Source organism: Haliotis cracherodii, unplaced genomic scaffold (assembly GCF_022045235.1).
Source record: "Haliotis cracherodii isolate W230 unplaced genomic scaffold, xgHalCrac1.p SCAF_17, whole genome shotgun sequence".
NCBI classification, from domain to species: domain Eukaryota; kingdom Metazoa; phylum Mollusca; class Gastropoda; order Lepetellida; family Haliotidae; genus Haliotis; species Haliotis cracherodii.
This window is the reverse complement of record NW_027266272.1, coordinates 23,615,851-23,628,004: the sequence shown is the minus strand read 5'-3', so window position 1 is coordinate 23,628,004 and position 12,154 is coordinate 23,615,851. Positions and strand designations below refer to the sequence as shown.

General features: G+C 40.0%; 1 protein-coding gene across 3 annotated transcripts in view; it reads right to left on the bottom strand.

Annotated features, from left to right (window-relative positions):
• Positions 1-12,154, bottom strand: part of LOC139464973 (integrin alpha-8-like) — a 122,164-nt gene that overhangs the window by 45,196 nt on the left and 64,814 nt on the right. The window contains exon 5 of one of the 3 annotated variants that reach the window (XM_071246617.1): positions 10,381-10,445. The exons of the other annotated variants lie outside the window; for them this stretch is intronic. Coding sequence (XP_071102718.1) covers positions 10,381-10,445 — 65 coding nt within the window. The remainder of the gene's footprint in view (positions 1-10,380; positions 10,446-12,154) is intronic. 3 annotated transcript variants of the gene reach the window in all.

Here is a 12,154-nt window from a genome sequence, read left to right as displayed (position 1 = left end):
CATAATCTTTGAACAAGGGGTCATCATGAGAAGACATAATCTTTGAACAAGGGGTCATCATGAGAAGACATAATCTTTGAACAAGTGGCCTTCATGAGAAGACATAATCTTTGAACAAGGGGTCATCATGAGAAGACATAATCTTTGAACAAGGGGTCATCATGAGAAGACATAGTCTTTGAACAAGTGGCCTTAATGAGAAAACATAATCTTTGAACAAGTGGCCTTCATGAAAAGACATAATCTTTGAACAAGGGGTCATCATGAGAAGACACAATCTTTGCACAAGCGGCCATCATGAGAAAACATAATCTTTGAACAAAGGCCATCATGAGAAGACATAATCTTTGAACAAGGGCCATCATGAGAAGACATAATCTTTGAACAAGGGCCATCATGAGAAAACATAATCTTTGAACAAAGGCCATCATGAGAAGACAAGACATAATTTTTGAACATGGGGCCACCAACTTCACGTATAATCTCTGAACAAGTGACCATAATATACCTTCGACAGACAAGGCCCAGTCTAGAATCATCCAGAGTGGCACAAAAGACAAACTAAGACCTCTCTAACAGAGCATCTCGATCAATAACATTCCGGTCTGCAGGGATCCTGGGACCCGATATTAAAAACATGCACTTTCATGTGATGAATTGTCTGCGATATGATTATTCAAACTTGACTTTATATTTCTGACTGAAGATGTGAAGAGGACAGATAAAAATATAGCATGGGGAATTCCAATTTGAAATATATTCCTTTCTTGTGAAAGAAATGTTGGGGAATATCAAATGAATAATGCCATCCACTTGCTTATTTCCTGCTTCAAAGGCTGATGAATTAAAGTACATGGAAATGAAATTAGTGGGACAGGGATTCTGGTTAAAAGTCAAAGAAATTGAGACAAGAGGTAAAGAATTCACAATAAATACACACTTTGTATCCTCTCCCAATCATTGTGTTTGCAAAGATAGCAGTTGTCTCCCTTTGTGATAAGAGATAGTCAAAACCTTTTGAAATGTTAATTAATTTTGAAAACTAAGTAGGTATTATAGTAATATGACAGCAGGGGACACTAAGATTGGTCTTCACATCTAGATTTATTTATTTATTTATTTATTTATTTATTTATTTATTTATTTATTTATTTATTTATTTATTTATTTATTTATTTATTTATTTATTTATTTATTTATTTATTTATTCATTCATTCATTCATTCATTTCTTTATAAAGGCCAACTGACCCATTGTAAAAAATACATTTACATGATATTTATTTCAGGACGGAGTTAGCTTATTACTACTTTCTTTTCTTGAGAGTGAGTGAGTGAGTTTGATTCTAGCCGCCATTAGCAATATTTCAGCAATATCATGGCGGGGGACACCAGAAATGAGCTTCACACATTGTACCCATGTCGGGAATCGAACCCGGGTCTTCGGCGTGACGAGCGAAAGCTTTAACCACCAGGCTACCCGACCGCCCCCTTTTCTTGAGAACCCGAACATTAGAAATTTTGCAAACATTTTTGCTTCACATATAGCACTTATCTTGAGAGGCCTACCCAATGCTCTGTGCAGTGAACATATTTGTTTGTTGGTTTGTTGGTTTCCATAAAAAAACATACTCAATAAAATACAAAGTGTATGATTGGGTCTCTAAACAATAAAGTCTGGACCAGACAATCCAATGATTGATATCATGAGCATTGTTCACACAATTGGGATACGATGACATGCATCAACCATGTGGTCATGTGGTCGCCTCTTACGACAACCAAAGGTTGCTGGGGACCTATTCCCGCTGGGAATCCCTACTGGTGAGTGAACATACCCAACCTCTGGGCTACCTCAACAACAACATCGTTCTGACGTGACCCATTTTGGGATGTCCTGAGATCTTTGTTTAGTGGCAGCGAGAACTTAGATTTGTTTTTAATGAGATTGCCTCAACGATGAACTGAAGACTCAGGAGATATTTACTTCATTGCATGAGAAAATCTGGAATAACTTATTCCTAAATTTTCAAAATCACAAACATGCTATTCAATATTTTTTTAAACTCAAAGTTCACAGAGGAATTTTGGAAACAGCATAAAGCAAAACAAGCAAGAGGCCATATATTGTCTAACCAAGGTCAATGAAATGATAAACTTAAAATTACAGAATATGTATTTGTATTGCAATAACTAATCAGCTAACATGTATAATAACCATGATTCTAGTCTGTGAACCCAAAAATGCAACTGACCTACTTTTTGTCAGAAACAGATCTGAACTAAATATGATCAATATATCAAATACCACATAGGACTCATTGCTCTAGAATAGACCCCATGTAACTTAAACACTCCGATTTACGTTAACCATATAAACTCAATACCCTAAGTGGCACGCAGCTCGACCAATCAATAAGAAGGGTCCAGACCAAGTAAATGAAGATCATCTGAGTTATTCTTCTTAAATGACCTGTATTCATGGCTCCACTCCTTTAGCCACAAAATGGTACCAGCTGGGCATCTCAAAAGTGTTAATGTACAATGCTAGCATGACCATCGTACAGGAGCATTGAACTGTTATCTATTCATAGATATATCTACCATAAACTACCAAAATCTCATCACTCACCATGTGTACAGTCAGTGTGATAAACTCTTAATGTAGTGTCATGTTTCTGCAGATTTTGAGACGGCCCCCCTGGTGTGGTATACGTGTTGAAACTCACACCAATATTTACATGTCTGGTGGTAACGGTTTTCTCATCTGAATAAACATATGTTACATGTAACATATCTATTCTGAAGTCTTTTAACCAGTCTTCTTCTCTCAAAAGGTATTTGATTCAGCAATCTACATCACAAACACATCTCAGGAGGTGTTTGGTTTGGTGATATCCATTACAAATACCCCCATGGTACAACAGCTGATATATCCTGTCTGTCACAGGAACTGCTATATCTTTAGCTAATATTTAAAACAAAATTATTTTTGCCAAAATGAAAGGCATGGGTGTTTCAGCAAGTGGATTTCATTCTGTTAACGATGCATTGTTTTTTAGTCTGCCACAGTTTCTGAATAAATCCTAAAACAGCTGTTCTAAAGAACAGGATGATACACATTAGCTCCAGGAATGCTCTTAAACTCCTGTTATAGCCTGGAGTCGGACCTCCCTATTTGATACTTACAAAATACAGTTACAAACATCATTCAAAAACATGAAGGGTCAGAAATTGTGGAAAAAGCCTAAAACATTAAGAACACTTTCAAAACCGTTTTTGTTTTTTGCAAAAACTTATGCTCCATAAAAAAAACTTTGATTCTCCATAAAGTAAATTGGCCTTTGGATGTTTTATTTGAAGGATAACAAATATAATTCCCATATACGGGGTCACTTTTGATAGTTATATTTTCATCTGTCAGTGGCACACAAAACTGATTCTCATAATATGTCAAGTGTATATTTTAACAGAACGACATGTAAGTCAACTTATATTGTACCAACCGTATTTGACATAATAAGCGCCCCGCTCTAATAAGCGCCCACAGGGATATTTGCTAATATATTGACTAGTGAACAATCCCAATTAACACCCTTTCCGATTGATCAATGTTCACAAGACTGATTTATTCGCGTGTTATATGCACCCTTTAATTATGGGCAATTAAATTCTGGGAAAATATATCTGTCGTACATAAACATTTCAAGCTGTCAGCATAAACCACAAAATTTATCTTTCAACTCTGTTTTTTCCACCAAAATAATATTCTAATAAGAACCCCCTATTTCTAATTTTGAGAGCGTCCTGGGCACTTATTACGTCGAATGTGGTAATATCAAATCACCAACTGCTTGCTCAAGGTGCTAATTATCTGATGATCCCTATCAAAAATTGAGTCATATACATGAGATTACTCAGAGGTTACTTGTTTTGTAAACCTAACGTCGATTATAGAATTAAGAAAGTAAAAAACCACGTATTTAGTTGAATTTAAGTGACAGTTCAATAAACCAAATAAACCAAAAGAGTGACCTACAGTGTAGAGGACATTGAAATGAATTGTTAACAGATTCGGTAACAAGAAACGATAGCTCTGATGTTTTTGTTCACAGTTCCAAGCATTAAGAAGAAACACTGAGCCAAAGTCCAGAGAAGTGTTGCTAGGTTGAGGTTGAACTTCATCTACTCTAACTCCTCTTTGCCAAGTTGAAGGATTTCAACTTCCTAAGTCCAATGTTTAGTAATAGAGTGGAACCCTGCTTATCTGGACCTCATATACAGTTACCCAGAAACCTCACCTACTGGAAGCTAGTTACATGAAATGAAATAGATGCTAAATTAAGAGCTTGTTTTATCCTGAAATCCAGCTTACGGATTCAGACAGTAATTACCAACAGGGCAACAAGGGATTCAGTTATCCAGAAGCTCGTTTACCCAGACAATATTTGAGAAGATGCAAGTGTCTGGATAAGCGAGGTTCAACTGTACTGTATACAATGTTTACCTATTTAACACTGCAAGTATTTGGTGCGACACAGGCCTGGGCAATCTACAACATTGTCACACACTATAGGATAAAGTTCGTGTTACCAATCCTAAATAGTCAAGAAAGAAAATGTTGACATCTCAACAGATTTAGTTCTGTTGGGTGAAGGTCAGGGATGAAGGGGTTTCATCATTGGCTGCCATTTATTCGACTGCTCTGGACATGGCAGGTCAACCTTCCAAGCTGCCAAAAGTGGCTTTCCAGAGTTGTGTCCCTTACCTGCCAGGATACTATAAATTTTATTCCAAGGTTCGCCGTACATCCATTCTTGGTCTCTCAGTAACTGTGTCAGTGGACTTCCTGACCATCTGTGACCTACACCACTGTTGGCTTTTTACCCGCATTAAGTGAGTCATCAAGAGTCATCAGAAGATGACAAATCCCCCCTGCCCCCACAAATACGAAAGTGAGTGAGTGAATGAGTATGGTTTTACACCGCCTTTAGCAATATTCCAGCAATATCACAGCGGGGGACACCAGAAAATGGGCTTCACACATTGTACCCATGTCGGGAATCAAACCCGGGTCTTCGGCGTGACGAGCGAACGCTTTAACCACTAGGCTACCCGACCAAACCGTCTGAAGTAGAAACTGATGTTGCATGTCTGCATGGATCATTGATTGGTCAACATCCAGGTCTTCCTTGTTGCCATGACGATCCACTTGAAACATCACTCAAACGTTTAACACGATGCAAGTAGGAAACACACAACATCAAACTCTGACAAACATTAGGGTCAAGCCATCAAAAGCAAAATCACCAAACAACAACTTCTAAATGTATCACCTCAATTTTCAAAGACGGCATGCAGGTAAAAAAGAGGGAGTGAGTCCTCCCAGTGTAACACAAACTGCCTTATGGCTGACAGCAACATTTAGCAACATTCAGCAACATTCAAATACAATTTGTGAAATATCTCGAACATAATAATTCCCGAGACCATGCACAAGGGTGATAAGAGTACAAACTGTGAAACCAGTGAAGATCCGGGGTAGAATAGGTCTTCAGCAACCCATACTTGCCCTAAAAGGCGACTATGCTTGTCGTAAAAGGCGACTAACGGGATCAGGTGGTCAGACTCGCTGACTTGGTTGATGCATGTCATTGATCCCAATTGCGTCGATCGATGCTCATGATGTCAATCACTGGATTGTCTGGTCCAGACTCGATTATTTACAGACCCCCGTCATATAGCTGGAATATTGCTGAGTGCGGCGTTAAACAACAAACCAACCAAACAACATACTGTGAAAAACAATGTATAGAGAAGGAAACAAGCCTGCATTTAGAAAATTATTTCTAAACTTGGTTATCCAAATCTGAATTTCCCTCCTTTTATGTAGCAAGAGGGCAGGGAGTTTCCATGGCAACTGCTCTGTGGATGATAGGGTGCACCTCATTAATGGTTTTACGTCACATTCTTCCTTCAGCTGGGAGGGTAACTGACAACCCCCCCTCCCCCCCACCCCCATTGACACTAACATTTAGTCACAAAAATAAAGTTATCTTATTTATTTTAAAAAATCCAAATGGAGCTCAGAACAATGCTTAATTCCTATAGCTGAGACTAACTGTACGTGCCCAGTCATTCTAGACTTGAGTTGGACTCCTTTATCAATATGTTCTTTAGGTTCTGAGAGACTGACGATAGCATGGCACACTTTGGGGGACACCTATTGTATGTCAGTGGAGACAGTTGTGTGAGATATATTTGTTATTGTATGGGGTCATATTTGGTAAATGTCTGGTTGGGAGAACCTGTCCTGTCCTGTCCTAGCCAGATCTTCTGAGCAGACATGGCCAATCAGAAGCTAATTGGGAACCCATTTTTTTCATGTTTGGATCGAGGTCTTTGACCTTGGATAGGTTTGACCTATGTCTGCACCCATCATGATCTGCCCAAGGCAATGGAGGCCATTTTATACAAGCGATACAGTCATTCAATACCGCCCTATCTGGTTCCCACACAGTATACTGTATTCGACGTAATAAGCACCCCACTCTAATAAGCCCCCACGGCGATATTTGCTAATATATTGGCTAGTGAACAATCCCCATTAGCCCCCCTTCCGATCAATGTACACAAGACTTTTTTATTCGTGTATAATACGCACTCGTGTGTTATGTGCACTCTTAATTATGGGCTATTACATTATAAGAAAATATATCTGTCATATATAAACATTTCAGGCTGTCAGCATAAACCACAAAATTTACGATCTTTCAACTCTGTTTGTTTTCACCAAAATAATATTCTAAGGAGAGCCCCTATTTCTAATTTTGAGAGTACCCTTGGCGCTTATTTCGTCAAATACGGTATTCACAATGGTCTCAAGGTGCAAGTGTTAACTTTCCATATATTTTAGCTCCATACCTTTGAAATTGTATTTTACAATTTTCCATTTAGTTTACTTTTGTTACCATTAGCTTTTATATTGTTTACTGGGACATTGCTACCCTGTTGTGAGATAGGACATAATCCGTTAATTTATCAATTGCAGGGAACTCACTGTTTGTTTGTTTGTTGTTTAACGCTGCACTCAGCAATATTCCAGCTGTATGACGGCGGTCTGTAAATAATCGAGTCTGGACCAGACAATCCAGTGAGTGATTGACATCATGAGCATCAATCCACGCATTTGGGACCGATGACATGCATCAACCAAGTCAACCACCTGATGCTGTTAGTCGCCTTTCACGGCAAGAGTGGGTCGCTGAAGACCTATTCTACCCTGGATCTTCACAGGTCAGGGAACAAAATGAACAGGTTTGGGATCAAACCAGGTCATAGACATGATAAGCAAACGCTTTAACCGTGGGGCTACCAAGTGGTCCCACATCAAAGTAATCTCCTGGAGCAGATCACAGCCTGGCCGGTCGATGATGACAGTGATCACACAATTTGATGTCCCGGCGGAGATATCACATAGCCCACTGAATTGTCTATAATCAGCATCAATCACGACCATTATACTTCAACAGATTTATGAATTATTAGAATTATGATTAAATTATTTGAATGAATCTTCTCATCTAAATCATTGCTCCAGCAAGCTACGGAAAGAGACGTGATGATTTGTGTCGGCAGCAGAATTGCTACTTTAAAATTATTACTTGTCTGAGTATCTCGAAAATATGGATTTGGGAACATCTTTTTGCCCTATCATCACAAACATGGACAAATATTCTTGACACTTAAATTCAGGAGGGTTTTCAGGATGTGGTTGGCTGATGGATTATCCAATCAGAGTTTCTATTAGAAAGCAGCGCCCACTCAAAGAGATTCAGTCCCAGTGAAGTAGTTTTGACTCCACTGCCTCCATGGACAATATTTTTTAAGAGTTTTGTTCAGATGAAAGATCAAAGCCTGTAATGGCTGCCAGTAAAATTCAAGCAAATAATACAATACCAGAAACCAAACTTATACAAAATAATTAAGTGAGTGAGTGAGTTGGGTTTAACGCCGCTTTTAACAGTATTCCAGTTATATCACGGCGTGTCAGCTTAATGTGGGAGGAAAGCCCGAAGTGATGCAGGTCTCAGACGTTTACCACTTCGGTGAAACCAACGAGCACGGGTATGGTGCTGACAAACCTAGAAACATAATCGGGGCGAACCGGGATTCGAAGCCACAATCATAGGTTTCTGGCGTGCCCAAGGGACGCAACTCTGCACAGCGAATTGCGGCACCTTAGACGACTGGGCCACCCGTGCCCCCCAAAATAATTAAGGGTTCATATAATTATTATTACACCTATTCTTATGTGTGCAAACCTCGTTAATTTGATGGCCATTTTATAAGATAAATACAATATTTAGAACGTGTGTGTCCACCCCACAAATTTGATTTGTTGACAAATATAATATTTACAATAATATGCAAATAGCATATTGCATGTTTGACTAAAAAAATGCTTTTTTTATACATTGTCTTTTTTGTATTTGAGTTGTAACTTTTATTTCAAAAAGTTTCCAAGTAATTAATCTCAAATCAACCCTGAAAACAGGTTCAGTTCCTTATCATCTTCTGCCTCTTTCCATGATAGAAATAAATAACACTTGCCTTCACGTGACTGTTTCACTATTTTCAGAAAGATGATAATGGCAGAGTCTGTTAATTACACAGTATCTCCAAAGATCTGACCTCTCAGGTGAGTAGACACTTTCAGCAAGGAGATATGCCACTTGTCAAAATAGCAGCTGCCCTTGAACTAAGGGGTTGCCATCAAGGGGCATTGAAAGGCTTCCAGTGCCTGAAGTATCATGTGGCTAAATATGTGTCAATGCAATTTCTTGCAAATAATTAGTGGTCTAACTTGCTGTAATAACTACAACCTTCGATATTTTGGCAATCTCTTAGCATGGAAAGGAAAAATGAGGTATACTAGTTTATAAGAGTGAGTGAGTGGGGTTTAACGCCGCTTTTAACAGTATTACAGTTTTATCGCTGCGTGTCAGCTTAATGTGGGAGGAAAGCCCGAAGTGATGCAGGTCTAGGATGTTTACCACTTCAGTGAAACCCACAAGCATGGGTATGGTGCTGACAAACCTAGAAACATAATCGGGGCAAACCAGGATTCAAACCCACAATCATAGGTTTCTGGTGTGCCCAAGGGACGCAACTCTGCACCGTGAATTGTGGCACCTTAGACGACTGGACCACCTGTGCCCCCCCCCCCTAGTTTATAAGAGATTTGGTCAGAGAGCTAATGGTAAAGCATGGTTTCGGAGTTAAAAGTCTTTTACATACGACTGTCTCCATGGCCAAGTGGACAGAACGTCTGCCCAGAGGGAGGAAGGTTAGTGGTTCAATCCCCAGCCGCGTCATACCTAAAGATATGACAAGATGGCACTTGTTGTTTCCCTGCCTGGTGCTCGGCATTTAAGGGCTAAAACAAGGACCGGTCGGCTCAGAGTCAGTATACTGTGTCTGAGTGGGGTATTCATGTTAAACTGCGGCATGGTATCTCAGTGGGCTAGTAGTATAAAACCGGCATTAAAACTGCAATCACTGTGAACGTGACGTTTAACCCCATTTCACCATTATCCTTCATGATTATGTCTCCTTCATACACAGGATGGCCTACTGCTTGATTTCTTTGTTTGTTTCTTTGCTTGTTTGTTTGTTTGTTTGTTTCCTGTTTAACGCTGCACAATATTCCAGCTATATGAGTCTAACCACCCGAGCTCATTAGAAGTCCCCTACTTCAAGCATGGGTAGCTGAAGACCTATTGTACCCTGGATCTTCGCGGGTCTCTACTGCTAGAACTAGGAACACCATCATAAGGACAATGTCCTCTTTATCAAACCAACATAAATAACAATTTGTCAGTTGTCACTAACTTGATTACTTACTTTTCTGCACTGTAGAAGACATCATAGAAGATAGGATAGGAATTATTGAACAGCAAATCACAACAACACGAGCAAACATTTCCTGAATATATCCTAAACCTTTGAAACATCATTCCAAATGCACTCCAACAAAAATGTTTGACATGCACAATGGCAAACATTTCACTTGTTTGGCCCAAGAACAGCAATCTCACAAATCACAACACAGCACAACAACTTTAAAGGCACAACAAGGCACAACAACTTTAAAGGCACAACAAGGCACAACAACTTTAAAGGCACAACAAGGCACAACAACTTTAAAGGCACAACACAGCAAAACAGCTTTAAAGGCATAACAAAAACATAACGCCAATTTGAATATTAGGTTCAGGGTCGGCATGGATTTTGGGGTTAGTGCGCATGGATTCTTGAAGTTAGTGCGAGAACGTCATGCATCTTCACGGCATGACACGCGCATGTCCAACGGACTCACTTGCGAGAGAGCAACGCTCAGGCCTGACTGACAGAAGCCTTGTTTGTGGAAGCCCCACGCTCCATCTGTCGCCAGAGAGAGAGACACATGAAGTACATTCACCTACAGAGGGCGCTCACAGTGACACCCGTCATGACATTGGGACAGACACAATCTTCCATCATGCATCAGCAACTTTTACAAGTATCAAATTTGTCATTTTACATACCCTCATAGAAAACATAAATAAATGCTATTTATCATTTTCAAAATAAGAGAAATGGGAGGGTGAGGTGAGGGTGTGGATGGTGTGGGTTGAGGGCGTGGATTGATAGATGAGGGTTTGGATGGGTGAGGGTATGGATGGGCGAGGATGTGCATGGGTGGTTGAGGTGGTGGATTGGCGAGGGTGTGGATGGGCAAGGGTGTGGATAGTTGGGTGGGTGAGGTGGTGGATGGGCAGGGATGTAGATGGGTGTGGGTGAGGTGGTGGATTGGCTAGGGTGTGGATGGGCAAGGGTGTGGATAGGTGGGTGGGTGAGGTGGTGGATTGGCAAGGGTGTGGATGGGTGGGTGGGTGAAGGTGTGGATGGTATGGGTAGGGGGAAGGGTGAGAGTGTGGGGTGGCAAGGGTGTGGATGGGTGGGTGGGTGAAGGTGTGGATGGTATGGGTAGGGGGAAGGGTGAGAGTGTGGGGTGGCAAGGGTGTGGATGGGTGGGTGGGTGAAGGTGTGGATGGTATGGGTAGGGGGAAGGGTGAGAGTGTGGGGTGGTGAGGGTGTGGATGAGGATGTTTTCCGATCGAACTGTATATGAAGAGGGGCCGGATAGGGCAGGGTATTTGGATGTATTTGAGATTTATGAATTTGGACACAATGTCATGACATCAGGTAGTAGGTGTCCCGTCTACCTCTACCATGACTTACCATTCCTTCTAATCAGCTGACTGACCTTCACCGATCACATGCCTGGGTGTCTACCTGACATGTCTAGAAATCAATTTAACCTAGGACCAGGCCAGACTAGTTGTCTTGTTTTATTCAAAAATGTCCAAAAATAAAAAGTATTTGTTTATTGAAATTATGTTTTCCAAACATAATTTTTCGAGTATACTTGTTAATTTTTTTTAATTTTTGGCATATTGAGCAAAATAATTTGAGAAAACAAGGAAATAATTTGATCTGGCCTGAAACAACAACTTAATGAAGGCGCTAACTCTTCACGCTTGACCTAGTCATGCATAAAGTAAACTAACTGAAACTAAATAAAGAAAGATGATCTATGGAAACTGTAAAGAAATACAATATCAAAATAAAACTAAACAATAAATTATGCACAAAATAAGAAGTGATCTGTTCACAAGTCGGTAGTCGAGTACAACATCAATCATTCTGTGACAATGCAAAGGACACCTGGAAATAAAATTCTAATTAATTTCTCCATCAAATGCACTGGAATACAATATTTACCACATAGTGACAACATTTACATCATCAAACATTGTGCAACATTCCCAGATAGCAGACAGGTGCACAGGACAACACTTATACAATGTGCAACATTGCACTTAATCTCTGACCAGTTGGCAGACAGGTGCACAGGACAACACTTATAGAATGTGCAACATTGCACATAATCTTTTACCAGTTGGCAGACAGGTGCACAGGACAACACTTATAGAATGTTCAACATTGCACATAATCTCTCACCAGTTTGCAAACAAGTGCACAGGACAACACTTGTAGAATGTGCAACATTGCACATAATCTCTTACCAGTTGGCAGACAGGTGCACA